Source organism: Clavelina lepadiformis, chromosome 1 (genome assembly GCF_947623445.1).
Source record: "Clavelina lepadiformis chromosome 1, kaClaLepa1.1, whole genome shotgun sequence".
Taxonomy (NCBI): Eukaryota; Metazoa; Chordata; class Ascidiacea; order Aplousobranchia; family Clavelinidae; genus Clavelina; species Clavelina lepadiformis.
In genome coordinates, this window is record NC_135240.1 from 7617911 (window position 1) to 7641284 (window position 23374).

General features: G+C 36.0%; 3 protein-coding genes across 10 annotated transcripts in view; 2 read left to right on the forward strand and 1 right to left on the reverse strand.

The window, feature by feature from the left end:
• Positions 1–1616: 1616 nt before the first annotated feature.
• Positions 1617–4353, reverse strand: LOC143461987 (general transcription factor II-I repeat domain-containing protein 2A-like). Its single transcript, XM_076959964.1, has 3 exons — positions 3346–4353; positions 3051–3232; positions 1617–2874 (listed from the first exon to the last, which is right to left on the reverse strand). Exons 1-3 carry the CDS (start codon positions 3948–3950, stop codon positions 1988–1990), a joined length of 1674 nt encoding a protein of 557 aa, XP_076816079.1. The 5' UTR covers positions 3951–4353; the 3' UTR covers positions 1617–1987.
• Positions 4354–5630: 1277 nt separating this feature from the next.
• LOC143461978 (polypeptide N-acetylgalactosaminyltransferase 10-like) lies at positions 5631–11922 on the forward strand. The gene is made up of 13 exons (XM_076959951.1): positions 5631–6046; positions 6588–6666; positions 6922–7060; positions 7244–7410; positions 7680–7865; positions 8058–8241; positions 8379–8496; positions 8961–9068; positions 9178–9399; positions 9507–9608; positions 9897–10046; positions 10219–10436; positions 10664–11922. Exons 1-12 carry the CDS (start codon positions 5861–5863, stop codon positions 10396–10398), a joined length of 1821 nt encoding a protein of 606 aa, XP_076816066.1. The 5' UTR covers positions 5631–5860; the 3' UTR covers positions 10399–10436; positions 10664–11922.
• Positions 11923–12757: 835 nt separating this feature from the next.
• LOC143465242 (uncharacterized) overlaps positions 12758–23374 on the forward strand; it is a 45316-nt gene continuing 34699 nt past the window's right edge. For 7 of the 8 annotated variants that reach the window (XR_013118597.1, XR_013118598.1, XM_076963489.1 and 4 more), the window contains exons 1-21: positions 12758–12919; positions 12986–13076; positions 13236–13411; positions 13976–14011; positions 14391–14491; positions 15168–15330; positions 15600–15733; positions 15955–16093; positions 16287–16420; positions 17132–17161; positions 17613–17739; positions 17943–18215; positions 18344–18490; positions 18723–18878; positions 19133–19291; positions 19531–19776; positions 19947–20132; positions 21050–21190; positions 21748–21841; positions 22616–22791; positions 23004–23097. Coding sequence is in view for 6 of the 8 variants with exons in the window: in XM_076963489.1 (XP_076819604.1) it covers positions 12766–12919; positions 12986–13076; positions 13236–13411; positions 13976–14011; positions 14391–14491; positions 15168–15330; positions 15600–15733; positions 15955–16093; positions 16287–16420; positions 17132–17161; positions 17613–17739; positions 17943–18215; positions 18344–18490; positions 18723–18878; positions 19133–19291; positions 19531–19776; positions 19947–20132; positions 21050–21190; positions 21748–21841; positions 22616–22791; positions 23004–23097 (2957 nt within the window). In the remaining 2 variants the exon portion in view is untranslated. The remainder of the gene's footprint in view (positions 12920–12985; positions 13077–13235; positions 13412–13975; positions 14012–14390; positions 14492–15167; positions 15331–15599; positions 15734–15954; positions 16094–16286; positions 16421–17131; positions 17162–17612; positions 17740–17942; positions 18216–18343; positions 18491–18722; positions 18879–19132; positions 19292–19530; positions 19777–19946; positions 20133–21049; positions 21191–21747; positions 21842–22615; positions 22792–23003; positions 23098–23374) is intronic. The other variant, XM_076963447.1, reaches the window with a different exon arrangement.

Sequence of the window (23374 nt, forward strand, 5' to 3'; positions counted from 1 at the left end):
CCGCTAAGGCTCATCTATTTTGTTATGGTTAAATCACGTTACATTTGTTCCGAATAGAGTTGATTTTCTCAAGTAATAGGCAAGAGGTAAGATTTGATTTGGAAAACAGCCGGCATGAATGAAGGATACCACAAACGCAGAGTCAGTGAGTCAAACAGTTTGCTGCAGGGCTAGAGCTGCGAGACAGCGAATATCTCCTTGACTGCAAGCAGCCAGATGCATACGAGCCCTATAACGCCACGCATGCGTTATCCAAAACATGTTTTTGTAAAGGCACACAGCAGGAAGACATCATTTAATTTTTCCTAAACGTAAACACGTTTTGTGTCGAAAGAAAATACAAAGATTAACGACTTTGGCCCAGGCTTATACAGTTCAGTTTACATTGGTTGCGTGATTAAATGTAAAATAATGTTTACTTATATTCTCCAGAGATAATATCGTCGAACACCAAAACTCTGCGTTTGTGTAGGCATTTGCTGATCTGTGTGGCCTAGCTTTCTATAAAAATATTTGTTCATGCCTACACAAGCATTAGATGTAAGAAACGGAAACATGTAAAATTCCAGTACAGATTTAAACAAATTGGAGTTTTCTAAATGGGTTAATAAAAAGATTAGAAACATTTACACAGGAAATTAGTTAATTGGAAATATTTGAACAAAAAATAAACAAACTGCCATATTAATTTAAACAGGAAATTGTCAAACTGGATAATTTCAAACAAGAAAATAATAAGGTCGAAATATGCCAGAATAGGAATTATTTCATATAAATATTGTAAACAGGAAATTCCTGATAAAAAAATAGTTTCATGCCAGAAAATATCCAACACGGTAAAACACCAGTACAGAATTAAGTTTACTGAACGGAAAATTTTCAAACAAGAAGATACGAAACCGGGAGATTTATAGGATTAAAATAACAAACTGGATGCCTTGTAAAATTCTAGTTGGCTATAGAATTTTGTTTTTCAAGCAATATTTACAAAATGCTTTCTTCCAAATGCAAACGGGAAGATAATTGTTTAGTCTTCCCAAAAGTCAGAAGTGGGGAAATAAAATTGTGGATTGACCACTTTTTCCCAGTAACCCTTATCTCACTTTTCAGATTTTGGACACTATCACTGAGACACCAACGGAAAATGGTTTACGTGATTGCAGAAAATGTCTATTTGGATGTGTTGCGCATCAGTGGACTACTACAACGGTGGTACGCACGCGATCAATCACCTTTGAACAAATCTGATTAAATTAATCAATCTGGCTAAATTTACAGTATCCTTTTTTAAATGCCATTTCATGTGGAATGTAACATCGTTACAGATAAATTCGTTTGCTTTTTCGTCAATTTCCAACGGAAACCATTGAATTAATTTTATGCATCACAGCTATTATGAGCTTGTTATTTTTATAGGTTGCGAACGCAGTAGACCAGTAACAGGCTATTTTTGTTATGAAACCAGTACTTTTAGCATATCTGCAATGCTGATCTTTGCAATATTTAAAGCAAAGTGAAGTTAACATTTTGATTTTTTGGATGTTAAGGTTTTTTAACATAATGTTGGAAAACTTTTTTTTGAACGTAAATAATACATTGCATAACATTCTGTAAATACGTAACATAGCCTACAGCAGGGGTGTTCAAATGATTTCTGCCATGATCCACCACAACCAAACCTGACAACATGATGATCCACTAAATATGAATAGTAAATATATTGGACATGCTTTAATTTTTATGGTGCTTTATTCATGAAAATGTACCCTACAACATATTAATAACTTTGTAATAGTCAAAAGTGAAGTGTGCTACAGCTCCAAGATTATTTCAGTGAGAAAAATGATGAGTTGGTTTAGATCTCACAATAGCGTCGAATCGGGGCTTTCTGTCACTTACTGATATCCTCATAAGCTCATGAAGATGAGCATTTGTGAGTCTCGTTCTATGCTTGTTTTTTACAAAATTCATTGATGAAAACAACGACTCAAAGGTACGTAGAAGCGAAGCAAGTAAGGATCCTTCTAGCCAGCCTGGTTATAACTGGGTACCTTTCCAAGGTTACAAGTGATAACCAAAACACATTTGGATCTGCGATACAAATCTCATCTCCTTTAAGATTACAAAGTTCTACCTGCATTTTAGACACCAGCAATGCATATTCAGTGGAAAGTTGTGTTTTCCAAGTGCCATTAACATCAGCAAACAGTGGATGTGAAATTAGTTCTATAACTGAACTGATTTCATAAAATTCCTTGAACCTGTTACAGAACTCAGTGTCCAAATTTTGCAGAAATTCGACAAAGCATGACCAATCATTATCACAGCTAACTTCTTGTAGAGTCACTTTCAAGCATGGAAAGTGGAGCATGTCTTTGGTGATATCTGAAACGAATAGCAACAGCTGTTGCTTGAAAGATTTCACTGCTGACCACAGCTGAATGATAGTGTGCCCCTTGCCCTGGAGCTTCAAGTTCAGAGTATTTAGATGGGTAAAACAGTCAGCAAGGAAAGCCAAGTTACATAGATTGGTACCTTCAAGCAGAGTACTAGTTTGACCCTTTTCATTCAAAAACATGACCAAATCTTTACGAAGGTCCCACAGCCTTTTCAAAGCATTGCCCTTACTTAGCCATCTCACGTTATTATGCGTGAGTAAGTCAAAAAATTCAGCATTATGCTGATCTAGAAAGTTCCTTAGTTGCCGGTGCTTTAGAGATGAGTTTGCTTTCAGTTTATTGATTAGTTTCATTGCATCAGTCATTAGCTCTTGGAAGTCTCCGGACAGCTTGGCACATAGTACGGATTGGTGGATGATGCAGTGGATTCCTATCAGATCAGGACAGTACTCGGTTCTCAAGTTGGTGACTACACCTACATAAAAATTGGAAGAGTTATTTACTGTAAAGTCATATTACCTCTTGAGGTATGTCAATACAAATAATTAGGCTATGGCCGCTATGCTATGTTAGATTTTGTGCAATGAAATATTTATTAGACTTAATACATTTGTAATGACATACATACAACTGTAATGAGTAATGACATACCATGACATGCTCCTATCATGGCGGGTGCACCATCAGTGGAAAGTGCGCAAATGTTCTGAATTGGCAACTGAAGCTCCTTAAGTTTGCTTATGAGTGCATCATATATCGCAGCTGCTGTAGTATTGCCATGTAGTGTGATCAGTGCGAGCAGTTCTTCATTGAACACTCCGTGGTGAAAGTACCTGCATGCAAATTTGCGTACAAAAAATAAAATATATACAAAATGTTTTTGACACTGGACTTGCAATGAAATTTTCCATTTACAACCAATATTATACTTATAATATCAACTCACCTAACAAATACTGCAAGCTGGGCACAATTAGTAATATCTGTTGATTCATCTAAAGCTAGTGCATAGCAATCAGCGTCCTTGACTTCAATCAACACCTGGTCATGCAAATCCTCAGCGATATCAGTGCATCTCCGTGTACATGTCAATCTGGAGAGCGGGAGAGTTGTCATGCTGGTGATCACTTCTTTCTTACTTGGATGCATGATTTTTACTGCTTCAACAATGCATTCTTTAACAGCTTCAGCATCACTGTATGTCATCATCCGCTTGCCCAGAATGTGACTGATGCTGAGTGTTGCTTCTGTGGCTTTTGATTGCTCAGACACAAATGTTGAGAGGCATTGTTTCTGAGAGCTGGCAGACTTATCTAAACACGCAACTTTCTGTTTTCTGGCCCATGAGCCAGGCTTGTACTTCTCATTAAAATGTTTATGATGAGTAAAGAAATGTCGTTTGATGTTTTGACTCTTTATCATGCTTAGAGTGCAGTCACACAATAAACATTTGGGTTTATTGCTTGGGTTGAGCACAAACAAGTAATCTTCAGTCCATTCACCATTGAATTGTCTGTTTTCTAGATCAATTTTCCGCTTCTTACTGGCCATGTTGATAATAACTCTGATGATTTGTACAAGTGATACATTTCTAGAAGTTTTTTGTTTCGCCGCGGCCCCCCCCGCTGTGCAGAAAACCAGCTGACCGCGAGAAGAGAAGACAAGAGAATAGTTAGTCGAGTTAGTGGTGTGTAAATGAGTAAACGAAAACGATACGCTTTAATGCTGAGAGGGAGCAAAATTATGCTATTATAAATTCAAAAAATTAATTTCAACCCTGGCAATTAGTATCCACATAAAAAGTGAAAGTTTTTTTGGAAAAAAAAAGTTTCTCTTGAAAAAAAAAACTTTTTTTTTTGAAAAAAAAAGGAAGTTTCAAAAGTTTTTTTTTCAAGGCTACATTTAAAGATCCATATAAAAAGTTGAAAAGATCCGGATCCGGATCGCGATCCGCCATTTGAACAACCTTGGCCTACAGTATATACGGTAATGTGTTATATTGACATCAAATAGGTTACATTAGAGTTATGGAGAATATATAGTATGAATATATATACAGCTGCGCTTTTTTTTTGTACTAGCCGAAGGCTACCACCAAATTAAAATTTTTATGCTGTTAAAAAAGCGAAAATATGACGAACATCATCAGTATAGAATTACAATATTGGTAATCGTAAGAGCTCGGATTTCTATGAAGTTTTTGCCATTTTGGTCCAAAGGGTAATTCCCGATCCCGATGAAAACGAAGGCAACTAGGATCATCTTGTACTGAAAATTGTTGCAGTTTACAATGAGAAATCGGGTTGTGTGCAGACTGCAAAGACACAAAATTTGGCGCAATAGGGTGTACGGGCACCCCATTCTTCGTTAACTAGTTCTGAATTAACGTTCAAATAACTAATATTGCCTTGTTTGTTTATCATACAGACTACAGTCATAAACCGGCGTGAATATTTGAATGTGGAAAAGTTGGATGTGCACCTTAACTGCAAACTGGCATAAATGCTGCAGCCGGCCTAGGCTATAGATGGTGTATTGACAAGTCTTTTGCATGCATGTGTCACATTTTTCACTTTGTTTTTTTTAAAAGCAGGGTTTCCATATCGTCATTTGACTTTATCTCTATGATTGTTCCTTGCTTAAGTTGCCTTGGGACCCTGACTAGAAAATGTGGCAGTTTTGGACGAGAAATTGTGCGATCAAACATGCAATTTTTGGCGTGCACTGAAGTCTCAATTGTTAGCTTAATTTGTTATAAATTGGTGTTCAAACAACCAGTTTTTCTTTGTTTACATATTGTAAATTAGCGTGTTCAGTAAACTATATTCGGCTTGCATGTTGCTGAATCTCCTGCATGCAGGTGCCACACTTTCCACTACAGCTTGGGACTATATGGTAGAATATTTATGTTTTGTTTAATGAACTGTCTTTAAATTTGACTTACTTTAAACATTGTAACAATTTTCACTGTTTCAACTCAAATTTTTTAAGCTTAACTTCTGTTTGTTACCTGGGTAAATTAGGAAATTAAGTCAGGAGTAAGGAAAAAATTCAAAAAGTTGGTATTAGCCAGACAGAAAAGTAAGGCAGTTTTTGACAAGAACTCGTGTGTAAAAATCTTTTAGCAAATTTTGATGACGTGCATTGAAGCCTTAATTCTTTTTTTATTGGTTATAAATCGGCGTGAAGATAAAAAAGTTAAAAAAAGGCGTGCGTTGTTGAACTTGGTGTGTGCTGGTGCAACACTTTTCACTATGGGATATTATTAAACTGTTTGGGCTAAACTTGAAATAAGATTCTGCTTGCATTTAAGTTAAGATTAGTTTACAATATGTTATGACTTTTTAGTTAGACAAATAAAAGTCATTTTTAACCCTAGATAACTTTTTACATTTATATATTTTTCTCATAAACTAACTTCCTGTGTTTAACAACGGACTGTATCTAGGGCCAATTGTAAAATGAGGTTTAAGTTTCGTAGAAGTGCTGTTGCACTATTGACTGTTGGCTGCATGGTTTTCCTACTTTATGTACTGGGCAGAGATGATGAACATTTCACAGACAATAACATTCGTCAACGACGGTCGGATGAAGACATTACGAAAGATGTTATTTCTAAAAATGATTTTGAAGAGAAAGTCAAACAGGTTTTCACTTGAATTATTGAAATTGAATTGAATTTTGAAATATTATTTGCTGTAAGCTTATGACTAAATAATAACATTTTAACCTGTATGCTGAGTTTCATCACCACTGAATGTTGAAGTTTGAAAACTATTAATTCTTGGCATATACCGGTATTGACCGTGGGGAAATTAGCTTGTGAGCGATATGCAACTTTCTAACTTTTTGTCTGTTTTAGCTGATTAGTGATCTAATAATTTAATTGAGAACAGTAGCAACTATTTAACAGTAACAGTAGTAGCAGTTACAGTATACAAATTTCTTTTAAAATCAAGCAGAGTTTTCTTTAAAAACTGAGCCTAATGGTTATATTTTTAAACACAAACTTTTTTATATTAAGGTACATGTATAAACAAAGTTGTGGGGGTTTTTCCACCATGTTTTGCAAATGGCATTTTCCGCTTAAGCCCTCTGTACAACTCAGTAGTACTGCTTTCTGAATCTAGATCTATATAAAATGGTCTACTTTCAAAAAAATTTACCGTCTTGTTATTTTACTTGCAGATAAATATTGCCAGGAACAAGGTTGTTAAGAAGGACTGGCATGATTACAAAGCCATTGAAGCAGATCGCCTAAGAACTGGTGTGCTGAAAACAGCTTTATAGAAATAGCTTTTTAAAGCTATAAACTTTAAACTAAGCTTAGTAATGAATTTATACAAAGTTCAATTGTAACAAATAAAGTAAGAGTTTAGGTTGTTAGCAAATTGTATGGCAAAATATTTGTCTAAATCTTTGATGAGTTAAAATTATTAAAGCTGAAAGTGGCTGAAGTGAAGATTTAGCCTAAAAATAGTCTTTACATTAAGTAAATAGCCTTAAAAAATTTCTGATTAAGGACCTGGTGAACAAGGTGCTCCGGTTGCGTTACTGCGAGGCGAAGAGACTAAAAGTGCTGTTATTGCAAACGGCTTCAATATTCTGGTCAGCAACCGAGTATCACTTAATCGATCACTCTCCGACATCAGGCATCCCAAGTACGACTTTCATTATCCTGTTGTCCACATATAAAAAATGTGAAAGAAATTGCATGAATTTAGTTACATTTGACTCGCAATTTTACGTTTATAGGAAAAAATCTGTAAAGTAAACTTTTATAAATCTTTTAAAGGGTTAGCGTATACTATTCCTGAATCCCATTTTATGCTAATCTTTTCCAGCTGCTTGAAGCGAAAATATCTTGCTGACCTTCCCACTGCTTCTATTATAATTCCCTTTCATAATGAAGGTTGGTCAACTTTATTCCGTACGTTGCACAGCATCATCAATCGCTCACCGCCAACCCTCCTTCATGAAATAATACTTGTCGATGACTGCAGTACACAAGGTAAAACCCCCGTTATGTGTAATTTGAGATAACAGGTTTTCTGGGGATAATTCTAAGTTTTAAACATACCAAAAATCTTGTTTTAGTGTTTGACACTGGTGAATATATAGAAAATGCTTGCAATCGATTTCAGTTGTCATGAGCGGTTGTTATTTTTCTGCTTAAAATTTACTGTAAAACTATTTATAGGATTTAGAGAATTACAATATTCTGTCATCGTAATGCAAATTACAATAAGGTCAAGGTAATGAAGTGCCAAATTGTATTAGGTCACCTGAAGCAGAAGCTGGATGCAGAACTTTTAAAATATCCAAAAGTAAAGCTTCTTCGGCTTCCCCAAAGAGAAGGCTTGATTAGAGCGAGATTAGCAGGTGTCAATGTGGCGACAGGAGACGTAATTATAATACTTGATTCCCATATCGAAGCAACACATAACTGGCTACCACCATTGCTAGGTAAACCCCTCAAATGATTACTGTTGTTCAATTTTTTGTCTTCACGTTTATCACTGAATAATGAATATATCATCCCAATATTTTTGATACTGTGACTGAAGGATTGGATGTTTGTCTTAAATATATAGAACTACATGTAATTACTGAATAGAGCAAACACATTTATTTACTGTCTTCTAAATTACATCATAGAACCAATAGCACTTGACAGGAAGGTGCTTACATGTCCGATGATTGATATCATCAAGAACGACAAGTTTAATTATCTCACTCAGCCTGGGGACGCTATGAGAGGAGCGTTTGATTGGGAACTTTACTACAAAAGAATCCCGATTCCTCCTGATAAGCAACTGGAGGATCCAAGTGATCCTTTTGAGTCAGTCAATTTTATTTGTTTCATCTTTTTCTTTTGTCATCATTTCAAAAGCGCTTTCATATTAAGAATAGGTCTCAAGCATTAATCTAAGCTTGAGTTAATGCCAACTGCTTATGAGTGAAAACTGTGACTTACAGAGATCCGGTTATGGCTGGAGGGCTCTTTGCTATCGATCGATTGTACTTCAAGGAAATCGGCCAATATGATGCTGGTTTAGAGATTTGGGGAGGAGAACAATATGAACTATCTTTTAAGGTCATTAGCTTTTATTAATGCAGCCATACCTCAAAAATTAAACGCCCCTAAACCCTTAAATTCCCAAATAGAAATTCAAATAAATTTTTGGAGAAAATTTTGCCCCAAAAGCCAATTATTGCTTGTTACTCAATGTGTGCGGGTCTTTGAGAATTAACTTGTGTTATAATTGGTATTGTTAGATCACTGGTTGGCGATTTTTTTGGTCACTACTTCAGAAGTATAACTTTTTAAAACTGAAATGATGTCATGAAACAAATTAAGTTTGAGTTGTGAGCAATGACTGTATAAATTTTCTTGACGTTGCCTAAAATGCATGGCAGAAAACTAATCATCAGCACTTAAATCTTACATATAGCTATGAAACATATCAAGAATCCTTTTTATTTCGAACCCTTATTTGTTCTTATGGTTGCATCAAATATAGTACATATTGAAATAATCGAATGCACTTTGGCTTACAGGCCTGGATGTGCGGAGGAAAAATCCTGGATGCCCCGTGCTCAAGAGTGGGACATATTTATCGAGAATTTATGCCTTATTCCCTTCCTAAGGGAACCAACATTAACAAGGTATGTGGTTATTACTCAATGAAAAATTTGCCAAAAAGCTTTGCATTGTGTTTGTGGACTTCCTTATTTATGTTCCTCGTCAATGTCCATTACTTTTATCCTATATTAGAACTTTAAACGTGTCGCTGAAGTCTGGATGGACGAATACAAGGAATACTTTTACAACAAACGACCTCACGTCCGTCACATTGACCCCGGTGACCTTTCGAAGCAAAAAAAGCTCCGCGAAGATCTTCAATGCAAATCATTTGATTGGTTCATGAATGAAATTGCCCCGGACCTCCTAAAACATTACCCTCCGATCGTGCCCAGCCCAGCAGCTTGGGGAACGGTAAGTTGTATTTTATTAGTTAATCTAATTCTATGCGTTGTTAAGTAATATTTTTCGTAACTTAAGTGCTCTCGTTAAAATATTTTTACTTTAAAATGTTGTTGCAGCTTTATAATGAAGGTTCCGGTTTGTGCCTTGACTCCATGTATAGAAGGCAAGGAGAAACCGTCACAGCATCACAATGTAATCCAAGGAACTTAGCAGAGCAGGTATGTGAATGCTTGTAACAAACCTGTCGTATCGCATTGGACATGTTCGGTGTGAATAAATTAAAATAAGAAGAGCCATTGTGGATACAGGATTATTCACGATTTTTTTTCAGCATGTATTTTTTATGAAGTTTTAAAATAATTGTATAATAACACCATTTTTATAATGAATTATTATTTGATTGTTAGAGCAGGTTTTCACCACATTACGTCATTTATTAGTAAGATAACTTTTATCCAATATCTGAAGTGTTTATTGCTTGTCCTCAACCCAAAACCCTTTTAAAGGAGTTTTTGCTGACTTATAAAGAAGACATACGACCTGGTACAAGCATGGAATCCGTACGGAAAGTGTGTATTGATGGACAGGGTCTGAATAAACCCATTGTATTGTGGGAATGTCATGGCCAGTATGGAAATCAACTGTGGAAATACCTGGTTGGTGTTTTAATTCAAAAGTATACATTTTAGAATCAGCTTAACACTTTTTATCAGTTAAGCCCCTGTCTCACTACAGTGAATATTCGGAGATCATAACCGATTTTTACTTTGCAAACGATCACTGGTGGAGGGAAAAGCGTTTAATCGTGTTCAAAATCTCCATGTGTAGGTCGACAAGCGGCAGTTATATCATGGGTATACCGGCTTGTGTGCTACTGCCCACGAGGAAGGCGTCACTGTCAATTTACTGCCATGCGACAACTTAAACAAATATCAGAGGTGGACCTGGAAGAACACGGATGTTCAACTGCTGGTGAAGTTTAACAGAAATCCAAACTCTCCTGCCTGAGAGGGAACCACAATCGGTTGGGTGTAATTTTGGTGCAGGTTGGTTCGATTTATCCCCATTACCTCTTCTTTTTGGGATAAGTTTTTTCGTAGTGGCATGCTAGGCACATCTTTGTATTGTGTGGAGTTATTGACGTTGATAATCCTTCCTTTTGTAAATCTTTTGTTGAGCTGATATGGGCAATTAGCGTTAAACTTACTTAAGTCAAAGCATGTGTATTGTGTAAATATTAAGTTGCCTAAGTCGATCACTTTCTCGAGAATAGTGTCAATTGAAGAAGTTGGATTACAATGGGATCTCGTTAGTCTGGACCATTTTATTCCAGCAACATTATGTCATTATCATGTCCCAACAAAACTATCAGATAAGTGGAATATTTAGAACAAAGCAAGGGGATACAAATAGAAATAGATACCGGTAAGAGGAAATATGTTCATTGATGATTTATATCAAAAAGTGAGAGTTTTCGAATAATAGACTCCAGAATAACGGGATCGTATACTGCATAACTGCTGCTGAACTTTGAAAGCATATTATTCTATAAATTATTGCGTTTTTCTTCTAAAAAACCTAAACTAGTAGCATTTGTTTTCATGATACTGGAAGCCTTGTCATATGTGTATGTGTCTGGTATTTTATTGAAATTTCTTCGTGTGCATTAGATTGTTGTATAATTTATTTATCACCAAACTTCGATGCCATTTTATATCAAGAATTTTGTTTTTCAAGATTTTTTATTCATATAAAGAATTATTTGAAAAGTCATTCCATTTGTGCAGTGTTTAATACTGGCAGTGCTGATTCATAAAGCAGTTTTTCCTACCTTGTTAGTTTTTAATGTAGCATAAATGCCTTTAGTGAATTTGAATACGTGTGGTTCGCTTTTGCCATTATTTTAACGAAACTCCTAAACTTGGAGCAACTGTCATAAGTCATAACCAACCAGAATTTTTGGTAATTTTAATAAGAAAACTTGCGCCATATTGCCGTATACGACACGCCGTGACCATGTTCTTTGTGCCTTTTAAGCGACCAACTCGTTTTAATGCCACAAACCCGCTCCTTAAAATGTGTTTTAGAACGTAGATTATTCTCCAGATAAGTGCAAATATCCTGTGAACATTGTGTTATTTTGTATTGTGCATTGTTTTTAAGTCCTGTAATTTGTTAGGTTGGGTTAGTGGATTTCCTTTATATACTGCAATGGGTTGAAAGCAACAATTTTTGCCATAAGTTATTTCTGTGGAAAATTTGATATTAAAGTGTTTTATTATGACGTTAGAAAACGGTAGTACAAATAGTATTGTATTTTGACAAGAATTTTGCGTAATTTTTTATCTGTTTTTGGGTGCTACGTCACGTTTAAGTTATTGGATATGTTGTAAAACTTTCCGTTAACTTTTTTGCAGCATCTTTGCCTATTTTACCTCCTGCCTTTGCAGTGGGTTAACATTGTTATATGCAATTTGTTTTTTTGGGGTTATGTTGTGCAATTTAAAAAAATAAACTTCGTTTATCACGTAAGTTGCTAATGTTGTTGGTATCAAGAAAGTTGTATTGTAGCAACCACTTGATTCCAGATAAGGCGGCGATTTTTGTTTACTTAAAATATTGTAGCGCGTTAAGCCCAGATTAGACACTTAGCTAAGAATGAAGCATATTTTTAAAGACTGTTTGTTTGCAGCATCTAGGCTTACTATAGATTGCGCTACTTCGTTGTAAAATTTTTGTAATTATTAATTTTGCGATATTTATTGCATCAGATTTATGACTTGCCGGCACTTAGCACCAGATATTTAATTCGCTGTAAGATGGATTCCTTTAATAACGTTTGTCATAAAATATTCATTTTCTCACTCAATGAGTAATTTTCAGGTTGTTACTGCGTCTACAAAAATTAATAATTTATCTGCTTATTTTTTCAACGCCTCTCATCATCGACTATTGCATCTGCACAGAACTATACAAGTTTTGAAATTTTGCAAAAACTGCTCAGTTTGAAAGGCGCCGTGCACTTGTTAGTACTGATCCATAGCGCATAGATCTCGATTGCTTTGGAAAACCGCAATTTCTGAATAAGATTAATAGTTCAAAATAATAATGCAGAAAGGCAATTGAAAGTTTAAATGTGAATGTAAAAGTTTCTGTAAATGTTTTTCTGGAGTTGTTTGTCACACAAAGCAGGTTTATTGAGACTTGATGCGATATCAGTAATTGCTCATCTGACAGCAAAATCAAGTAGATTTGATGCGACAAGAAAAGTAGAAAGCATCAGTGCTTTGATTAAGCACGAAAAATAAGACATTATTGTACCTTTTGCGTAGCCTATAACAGCAGTTTTCCGCAGAAAGTAGTTTAGTTTAGATTATGTTGAGAATTGCGATTTTTCTACTAAACGTTTTCGCTCGAGACTTCTCCCATAGTTTGCTGGCGGAAGCGTCATCAGATTATGTCATGTACGATGACGTAATCTACAACGATAGGCTGGAAAGACTGCGAAGGGCATCGGGGTCTTGCCAAGGTACAAAGGAAAAAAAACACCAATATTATTTCAAAATTTTTTGAAAATATTGCCATTTTTTTCCAGGGGAATTACCAGCCCCCGAAGAGGGGTCACATGACAGAGTATACCCCACGTCGGTTCGTGTCTCGTGGAGTGACGTCGACGGGGCTGAGTGGTAAGTTAGTAACAGACAAACGTAAAAGAGCTTAAATCGTTATTGTTGTTGTACTTAGCATAATTAAGAGAAGTGATCAACGCTCAATATTTGAGTGCAGACTTGCTCAGCAAATGAAATAAATGTGTTTCTTCAATATACAATGACTCCATCGCGTAGGTACGAAATCCGCGTAAAATCCCCAGAGTTGGAGTGCGTGCGCGGAGAGAAGGCGGACTTAAACGGAACCTCTCTCATCTTCCGAGACCTGGATGCAGGGACGTCCTATATAGTGGAAGTGATCGCTCATAATGTGAACGGATGCAGCGAACCTAGGGAGATCACTTTTCAAACCAGTAAGAACGGTATCAATCAACCGTTTTATTCTTTGTCACCAGCGCAGTGGAGATGGAAAAAATCAATAGCAGCAGTTGTTATCAGCATGCACTGATGCAAGGGAAAACAAAGAAAACAAAAACTATTAATAGTAATAACTTGCTGATAATAATTAGCACGGCCACTATAAACCCCAAAGGAAAAGTTTGTGTGCTTATGTGTGAAACGACGAATGTCATTTTTATCGGTACATCTTTGTCTTTTTTCGGGTCCTTAGCATGATTTAAAGGCTGTTTGGAATAACTTTAACTTGTTATCAAAGTCATAACGACAAATTAAGGTAATTTCTTCGATTTTATTCGATAATATCGTCCAAGCTAACCCAAACAATGTGTTGATGAACTTTAATTTTTGACCTGATTTCTCTATTACTTTGAATGGTCGAAAACTTCGTTTCTTTTCTACTTTCTTTTACAAAAACATCACAAACGTTAAAAGTAAAGCTTGTGATCACAGATTCCACTTTGCAAAACCACTTTATTTGTCATTTATTGTGTGTTTCATCAAAACATTGTATTTTGCAGGTCCGGGTTCTTGGAAGTGCCAAGGAAGCTCGGAAGGTAAATTTTTAAGGGACTTCCCCATTTGCATGAAGCATTTTTCTCGATGATAATATCCCAAATAAAATCAAACTCCCAACCATAAGCATTGCACAGTTTCCGGATAACATTCGACATAGCCTAGTATATGTCATGCGGGATATTATCATGTATGGAAATTGGTTATAAAGCGTTGTAGACCCATTTTCCGGTGGGGTCTGAAATTACGATGCATATTTTATGAACTTATTATGTTTCGTGCAAATTAAACGAAATTTTGACGTTCGTTAGATAATAATTAATAGGCTTTGTGACGTAGATTGTTATTATTTATTAATAAAACTGAGAGCTCGGAAAAAATATTTTCAGAACTAAACATCGGATTAATATCTATTTTTAGTCCCAGCTGGTGTCATCGGTTTAGATATTCCAGGATATAACCTGACGTCATCACAGGCCTTGATCACGTGGCACCCAACACCAAAGGCTCTGTTTTACCAGGTAGGAAATTTTTTGACCAGTTGCTTCTTTTTAAACTTGCTGTTAAGCACAACGACAAATTAGTAATGGGTTTAAATGCTCGTTTGGTTTCCATGTGTCTTTTTCAATCCGACTTTTTGGCCTTTTTTATAATGTGAAACTTTAACGTGTACTTGTAACGTTGTTGGGAGACCAAACGCATGCCGACGTTTGATGATTTCGACGTTTATTTTTGCATCCAAATTGTATGTTTCTTTCGCAACATAAACTTGCTCGTTCTAAATCAGCGTGGTCCAACTGCAGGCCCGCGGGCCAAAGTTGGCCCGCGAGCACCGATTTTTTGGCCCGCGAACTGATAGTCAGCTTTGATAGTCGCTATTGTCGAGGAAGAACCTCGACCGCAGATGTCACATTGATCAGCATTTAATAGCTAAATTTTGTACTATTCTAATTTCAGTTCTAATATCAATATCACATTGTTTTTCAGTTCTAATTTCACATTTCTTCAGTTCTAATTTAAAAACATTGGCCCGCAAGATAAAAAAATTTTCTGATTTTGGCCCGCGATGAAAAGAAGTTGGACCACGCTGTTCTAAATAAAACAATTATTTGCAACCTACTAGTGCATATACTACTTTTCTTGTTCCAGTTCTTCCTGTTTTCTTTTATTTCTTCAGTTCTTCCTTTGTCTTCTCAGGTTGAAATCGATCCAGCTGATCCTCGCGTTGAAGGAGTCGGTTTTATTGAAGAGGAGTCAACTCTTATCCGGGGTCTTAGTCCGGGGTATTCATACAAAGTGACCGTAACTACCGTCAATGGCGAACAGACTGGTCCGGTGGTGGAAAGAGAACTAATCACCAGTGCGTTACTGAAATTAAGTTTAATTTCTCTTCTTGTTTCGGTCGATGATTAATGTTGAGATTGAAAAGTTCGCTAGAACTAAAAGATAAAGAGCTTTTGACGAAATTAGAAAAACAGTTTTTATTGTATTTTTTGGAATTAAACAACCTACACGTTGTTAGGTCTTCAATGCGCGCCTCTTTATGCGCCCCCTTTCCTGAATCTGCACTTTGCAAAAGGGAACGATTTAAGATTTCGAGCATTTACTTTTAACTCTTATATGATTTAGGGTTGGACCGGCCTGAAAATCTTGAAATCTCCAACGTAAGCAGCAATATGTTCAAGGTGCAGTGGGACGTCTCCCAATACGCTACTTATTACATTGTTCAACTTTACGGATTCGATAAAGTTGACGACACTTACGTAAGTCTTAAAACACGTATGAGTTTTCGGCTGATAACTGTGTCTCTGCCGTAAGTTACGTTCTTCAGGGCGATGCATTTGGTAATAACCGCGCGTGGGCAGTATGAAGAAATTTTTATCAACTGAATTTGGCTCAGTTAAAAATTCGGCAAATAACGAAATCGTGCGACAACTGTCGTTTAGGTAAAATCAAACTTTGGACATGAATTTTTTTTCAACAGGAAATCAACAAGAAGAATATCACCGATATGTCCGCCCACTTTAACGAATTGCGGCCTGCGACAAAGTACAAAATCACACTTCAAGCATTCAATGAACGAGCCTCGAGCCCACTTATTTCAATTCAAGAATATTTCACAAGTTAGATATTTAGATTTCAACTAAAGGCACGAATTTTACTAAAACACTCCAGAGTTGCCAAAATTTTCCAAAAATTTTCTCTAACATTTCCCGTACAAAGGAAAATGATGTAATGACTAAAATAAAACGCCGAAAATTAACACATGTTTACCGATTTCCCAGTCTCGTGTAAACAGGTTTTTTGTTGATGTAGAATTACCGAGTACATCGAACATCACAATTAAAAATGTGACCGAACAGACCGTGTACGCCCAATGGGAACCAGTACCTGGCGCACTTCAGTACCGACTGATCTTGCGCGACTTCAACAACCAGCAAGTGGTTAAGGTAATCTACAACATGCGTCATGGTTATACGTTTGATGCATGACTAGAACAAGTAGGCGATCGATTTTTAAAAGATGTTACGGCTCCCATATACACGACGAAGCTTTTCACCATATGGTTAATTGCTTAGTCCAGTGGATCTCAACCTTTCATGGCTCGTGGCCCCCTGCACATTAATAAAAAAATGTAGATTGTTGATTGCAAAACATTTTTTTCTTCACTACTGCATGTGTAGTGACCTTCGCGCTGCTAATTTTTCACAACAAGCGCAAATGCGTGAGCGCAAATTTTTCACAACTTTGTCCTGCTTTGTCTCGTCTTCCCCTGCTACTACGCTATAGCTCACTAGTGAGGCATCTGCTCGTGGAGCTGGAGAAAGTCCTGGTTGAGAAACCTTCGCATAGTCCATGGACAATTGGAAAGTGTATGGCGTGATTAAAACCATATCCAGTGCCCATGTAATCAGTCATGCATGAAAACATTTTGATGTATAGTGATCTCTCAAATTTTTTACGCCATAGAGTTTCTATTTTAAAAATCAGCTTTTGAAACGGCTGTCGATCCACAAAGAGTTTTTGCATGTAAATTAAACTAAAAGTACTAATGTTTGTTTTGAAAAATAGGCTTGAAATTTAATCAGCACTGAAAATGTGCTTCGGTCGATAATGTTTACCATGTGTTGGTAATGGTATTTAATATAACACGTTTTCAGTACTACGAAAACGGAAAAAGACAGTATATGGTATGATTTGGCAGTATATGTAACTTTTGTATGTAGTGTATATGCAACTGGGTTTGTATATTGGTTAGTGTAGACAAGAATTTAAAGTATGTCTTCTATTGCACTGTTTCATTTTGGAAGATGCTGAGAACATCTTTCTATTGTACTATAGAAGCATAATTTATGTCTTATTAGTTTTTACAAGTCTTATCGTCCGCATATCATGTGCATGTTTATGAATATTTGTAAGAATCATAACGGAACTTGATAACGCAATCGTTGATGTTATGCTTTGTGGAAGATCTTGGCGTCGTATGAAATGCACGGAAGCTTAAGCGGTGTTCTTTTGTTAGTATGACCATCTATGTATTTTGTCGTATTATAAAACAAACTTCCTTTTATTTAACTGCGTCTTCTTTGCTGTAGGTCTAAGCGACAATAAACATTAGAACTCTGTTTTTTTTGCTCGTAGAATTTCGTAGTAGACGGTGTGGGACATCTCCTTGAACATCTCATGAGCGCTAAGATGTACTTGCTTCAAATTTTCGCCCTCAACGATAACACTGATAGCTTAGCCCAAGAGATAGAATTTCTCACCCGTAAGTAGAAGAAATTGTATAATTGTAAACAAAAATATCTTTTGCATTTCCCAAATTTTATCCTTGGTAATCGGTGTAAAAGTGATTCGTGATAAGAAACTTGTGCTCGCGTGCAGCAACCATTCAAATTGTAAAACGATCACTTCAATGCTCGTGCGGGGATTATTATCAAAACTTCTGTCAAAATCCAACGAATATTACAGGCTTAGAACAGATTCAACTTCTAAACGTGGACAAGGCAAGCGTACAGGATACATCTTTTATCGTGCGATGGGAGGTGATTCGGGGAGCCGTTTGGTATGACGTAGCCGTGAAGCCTTTGAACCCTAATCTGTCCGGGAACGGTACCGTTTATGGCGCCTTCACCAAGCTATCTAACCTAACTCCCGGGACGCTGTACAAAATTGTTGTGAACGCGAGGAACAGCAAAGTCTACGACAGCGATAGTTTACCCACAACTGTCGAACAGTTTACACGTAAGTTCTCTATTTTTTAGTTGGTCATTTGCGTTAATATTTTTTGTCGATTATCAGTTTCAAAGCCAAATTTCGCTAGATTTATTGACTTTTCCATCAACGAAATCTCAATGTGTATTTTCTAAAAGGGCTCTCGCAACCTCTAAACTTAACCGCGACCGATCAGGATACGACTAACGGCTCCATGAGGCTCTCTTGGTCACGTGTTCCTAGCGCGACCTCTTATCTGCTTCTTGTCTACGATTGCAGCGGTGTTGGCCGGACTGAGAGGAAAGGTGAATGTTGTTCTACTCGGTGCTACGATTTCTTTTTATCTACGTACCTATGCAGTATTATATTGTTGATTCTAGATATTTAATTTATGCTTTTATTATTCAAAAGTTATGAATTTATACAAAGATAAATTTTCTTAGTGATCTTCCTGGTCAGGTCGGTATAGATTAAGAATCCATAGATTAAGTAAAAGGCAGTTTGCTCAGCTTCAATGACGTTGTGCTATTGATTTAGGTCAAATTATGTCAACCACCAGTGCGGCACCCACCACTCTGTCGACGAAATATAAAAGTGTCTCAAAGTATTGGACATACCGACATGAGAAGGTCAAACTGCCTCACTTGCAGTGCGATCTAGATTTTGACGACATCGAACGAGCTTTAAAAGAAGGTTCAGAGACCTTGCAGTCTTAAAATAACATTGTTTACCTTTTTTCAGCATTGGGGTATTGATTATTACTTTTTTTTATAAATTATAAGATGTCGTTCATTTTGCTTTAAACAATATTTCACAAGCAACTGACATGCTCACATACAACTAAATTAAAACGAAAAGATTAATATAATCTTATATTACTCATAATGATATCTTGTTATAAAAGTACAAAAACTAAAAACAAAAGAATTCTTTGTTTTATTAATCAGGTGAAAGCCAGCTCCCCAGCACGGTCATAGGTCAAGGTCGCGTGACGTCAAACGAGGTGAACTTGAGCAACATGCTGCCAGCGACCGAATACGAGATTGTTGTTGTGTCTGGGAGCAGCGAGGTTCGAAGTAACCCAAGTTTGATGAAGAAATTTACAAGTTGGTGAAATATTGAACTATCATCATCATCATCAATATTAATTTGGGTTGTGATTCGTAAATTCTTTTTTTAACTTTACTGCTGTTCTATTGTATCTTGCAATGTTCAGTTAAGTCATACTATGCATTTATACACAACGCATAATTGTTTTTTTGTGTGTAATTGCGTAATCCATATATTGATAACAATGCAATTACAAGCCTTTTGATATTTTCTTCATTTCGATTTTTTTCAACAGAACTAAACACTCCTCAAGGTTTTAAATTCATCCCAGCAAGTGTCAACGCGTACTCTCTCGCGTTGTCCTGGGATAAGGTCAAAAGTTCATTGTACTATCAGCTCGACGTGGCTTATACCCCACTTCCCGACGCCAAAGTGCGGGGCCTAAAGAATTCTATCTTTGTTAGAAGCGTTAACGTCACGGAGAACTTCCTCACGTTACTGAGATTGGAGCCGACAACCAATTACACTTTTACACTTACAGGTTGTTATGACGAAAATTTATTAGCTCATGTTTTTTGAGGTAAAAACAACAAAAACAACTGATTAGATGAAATAAATTGTTGCGTTTCGTATTGAAAAATGTGCTTCACTTATAGGTGGTTCATGTTTGAACAATTTGTGTTATTAACTTGTAACATAACTTCTATTTAGCTCGCAACAAAAACACCCAGAGCTTTTCTGTTCAAACGACCGTATTCACCCTCCTTTCGAGCCCGCCGCTTTTGGAAGTTGTTCCCGATAAACTAACGACCAATAGCATGCTCGTGCAGTGGAGTTTGGTGGATAAAGCCGGTTACTACAATGTCACTTTCGTGGCAAAAAGCACAAGAATGAAAAGTAGGCACTTTTTGTTTTTCAGTTTATATGATATTTAATGTTTTTCTACCCCGTTGATACAGTAACATTGGTTGATAATAATTATCAGTTGAAAGGGTAAAAAATATGTAAGTGAGAACGCTTTAGCTTCAATCTCGATTGCTTCTTAACCGTTTCAACACCACAGGCTTCTCAATTCCATTGAAAGCTACGGATACGCATGAACATTGCACGTAACTTTGTCTTCAACCTTTTGTATTGAATCTATTTCTACAAAAGATATGTAGGCTATACTATTACAACATTCCGTAACGTATTAACTCTAATTTTACCCACTAATGAGAAAATGTTTACTCAACATTTCACAGCAAGCATTGCGTAACATGCATACGAAAGGGTCGTTGAGGTCTGTCAGAACACTCTACATCTGGCGGAACATGATGTTTGAATAAAATGGGAGATTGTTCAAACTATATGGCTTTCTATCAAACATCGATCTTGTATTTTAAGATCACTAAATATCGCGTATTAGTGAACGCACGAAATTTCTCATTAAACTTTTACGATCCATTAATTATTTTTGTAGATCTTGATAAAAAAATTGGTACGTTTAAGCCATGAAATTCATGTTATTAGAATTTGAGATGATCAAGTGTTCTTTAATTAATTATTTATGCAGCATAAAATGTTAATTTAGGTATTGAAATTTTTTGGCCTAAACTAAATTTAATTAAATTCTAAATTTGTCCGATAATTGATTTCTTTACGTGGCAGATATGCAGGCTTATATACGTTGAAAACATTGCAATTCATTTCATTTATCAATCTTACACCAGAAAATTTTCTAAAATACGAATAAATATAAGCACTTTGTTACAACTATGACGACCAATACTGACATATTATTTTCAATTTTCTCATCAAGCGTTTCCTTACAGGGCAAATTTCCCACTTCAGAAACGTCACAATTCCCGAGATCACCCTCGATCAACTCACTCCCAACACTTACTACGAGATCAGCATCGAAGCGAGGAACAGATACACACACAGCGTTCCTAGGAAGACCAGATCTTTCACGGGTGAGTTTTACTTCGTGGTTTTGACGTTTTGGAATTATGGTTTGTGATGACGTCTGCATGTTTTCGAATTGATGTTATAAATCAAATTTAAGTATTATTTTGCCATTGCTGGTTTTCATTTTTTACTTGGAATTATTTAATTTATTTAATGTTCCATGTGCTGGTTATCTAAGGCAGTTGTTTGTGTCAGGACACCAAAATGCTCACCGGATACGAACGTTTAGGCCTATTGCTTTGCAGTTTTGCAGTTTTGCAGTTTTCAGTTTTTTACAGTTTTGCAGTTTTTTACATTTTCTTCTGTTTTTGTTCAAATACTGCACGATTTGCTTAAACTGTCGCTTTTTATGTTTTTAACTTTTGAATTACAAAAACAAATTAAAAATCTTTTTAAAAACACATCTTTTAAAACTGAATCAGTGCAAAAATTTATCAGCGAAATTAACGGAAAAGATCCGGCACTGGATGCCTTGTTACGCAAGTGGTTTTATATCACTTATGGTCTTATACTTAAACTGGTGCTTGTTGCTCTTTAAAGCCAGAAAAATTCGTGTATTTAGAACTGCCGACTCCAATTGACTTCGTGGTTGCCGACGTCACAGAGAGCACGATTTTGCTTACTTGGTCCGATGTGGAAGGAAGAAAGGACTTTCGGTAAATGAAACGTCACATCCTTTTGATATATTAAGCGTTACGAGTTACGACGGAGGTTATATGATGAGTATTTGTTGAGTTAAAACCTTCATTTACAAAATGTGAAAAATTAAAAATTATTTTCAACTTAATTTAACTTATAAATAGAGAATTTACACGCTTCTTTAAGAGTCACATTTTTATGTCGCATCCAATTTCTTTCCAGCATGGGATTTCCCCAAAACTACTACTCAGTAATTTTACAATATAGTATAAACAGTACAGTTCAGCACAGTACAAAGTACAATACATATATCATGTCGACTGACGTCTTACCTTTATGCCTATGCGTATATTATGATATTTAGATCAAGATTATTTTTGCAACGTGTAATGTTTCTGGAACGCTACAATGATGTTAAATATTTCCACACGTATAGCGAAAAATGAAAAAAAGTGTTTCAGCTTTCATGTCTGAGTTTATATTCTTCTGTTTATGGTTCATGAGACAAACCTTATATCCACTGTTCTCACCCTGTCGTATCTCATAGCAAACCGACTCGTATGACCAAACATGACAATTTGATCAGAGCACTAGAAATTTCATTTAAAGAACTATAGTTTCAGTTTCTCTTTGTCCGTTCCTTTCTTAATTTTATCATATTGAATTTCGTATCATATTTTATTCATATTGAATTAATTCCCTTGACCAAGTATATTTTTATGAAGTATAAAATTAATTTCTTCAATACTTTTTCGAAATATACAGACTAATAAATAATTATTGATTTTCAGCTTAGCCATTAAACCTTATGTGGATGATTCGTCGCCCCCCGAAAGATTTGACGAAATTGCAAACGAACCTCGAAAATTATTCGAAAATCGAATTGATAACCAGGCCTACCATATTTGGATGTTTGCTTCCAACCCGAACACTAAAAGTCGAGTTTCTGAACTCGTTGTTTACACAAGTAAGTACAGCAAATAAATTGTAAATTGTTTTAACATTGAAACAAGTAAATCTTTACGGACTAAGTTATCCCACATATCCATAAGTTATAAACCATAGCAAAAAATCTAAACTTACGGACCATTTAGCTATGAATTGTTGTGATAGAAGGCACTCACTCACACTGAGCGGAGAGTCACTGTGTTGTAAATTACTGAAAAATGACTTTTCCAGAAATGGCTCAACCTCAACGTTTTTTATTTTCTGATGTCAGCGACAAAAAACTGAAACTTGACTGGAGGCCGGTTCCTGGTGCCGACGTGTACAGGTGAAAGTATTCGGTGGTTTCTCCGAAATTCACTAGTTTGAATATTTAATGAACACTTGTATAGTCTTTGTATGTGTTTTTTTCGCTTAAAAGCTATAGAGCTGTCTCCTCTTACTGTCTTGCTTGTGTGAAGTTGTTTTTCTTTCATCTTAGTGGTTACTCTTTTACTCTTGTTTTTGTTATTTTCGGAGATTGTTCTCATGTGTACGGCTTTCCTATGTCTATACCTCTCCATACGCCTGGCCGCTTGTTTCCTTCTTAATATTTTTCTTTTTAC

What these genes read in the sequence shown, in the direction of transcription:
- LOC143461978 (XM_076959951.1), top strand. Translation starts at nt 5,861, where the DNA reads ATGAGGTTTAAGTTTCGTAGAAGTGCTGTTGCACTATTGACTGTTGGC. An exon ending in CTGGCTACCACCATTGCTAG is followed by an intron (nt 7,866 to 8,057) that starts GTAAACCCCTCA and finishes ATTACATCATAG; the next exon opens with AACCAATAGCACTTGACAGG. An exon ending in GCCCAGCAGCTTGGGGAACG is followed by an intron (nt 9,400 to 9,506) that starts GTAAGTTGTATT and finishes ATGTTGTTGCAG; the next exon opens with CTTTATAATGAAGGTTCCGG.
- LOC143461987 (XM_076959964.1), bottom strand. Translation starts at nt 3,950, where the DNA reads ATGGCCAGTAAGAAGCGGAAAATTGATCTAGAAAACAGACAATTCAAT. An exon ending in CAGCTTGCAGTATTTGTTAG is followed by an intron (nt 3,233 to 3,345) that starts GTGAGTTGATAT and finishes ATTTGCATGCAG; the next exon opens with GTACTTTCACCACGGAGTGT. An exon ending in CATGATAGGAGCATGTCATG is followed by an intron (nt 2,875 to 3,050) that starts GTATGTCATTAC and finishes ATTTTTATGTAG; the next exon opens with GTGTAGTCACCAACTTGAGA.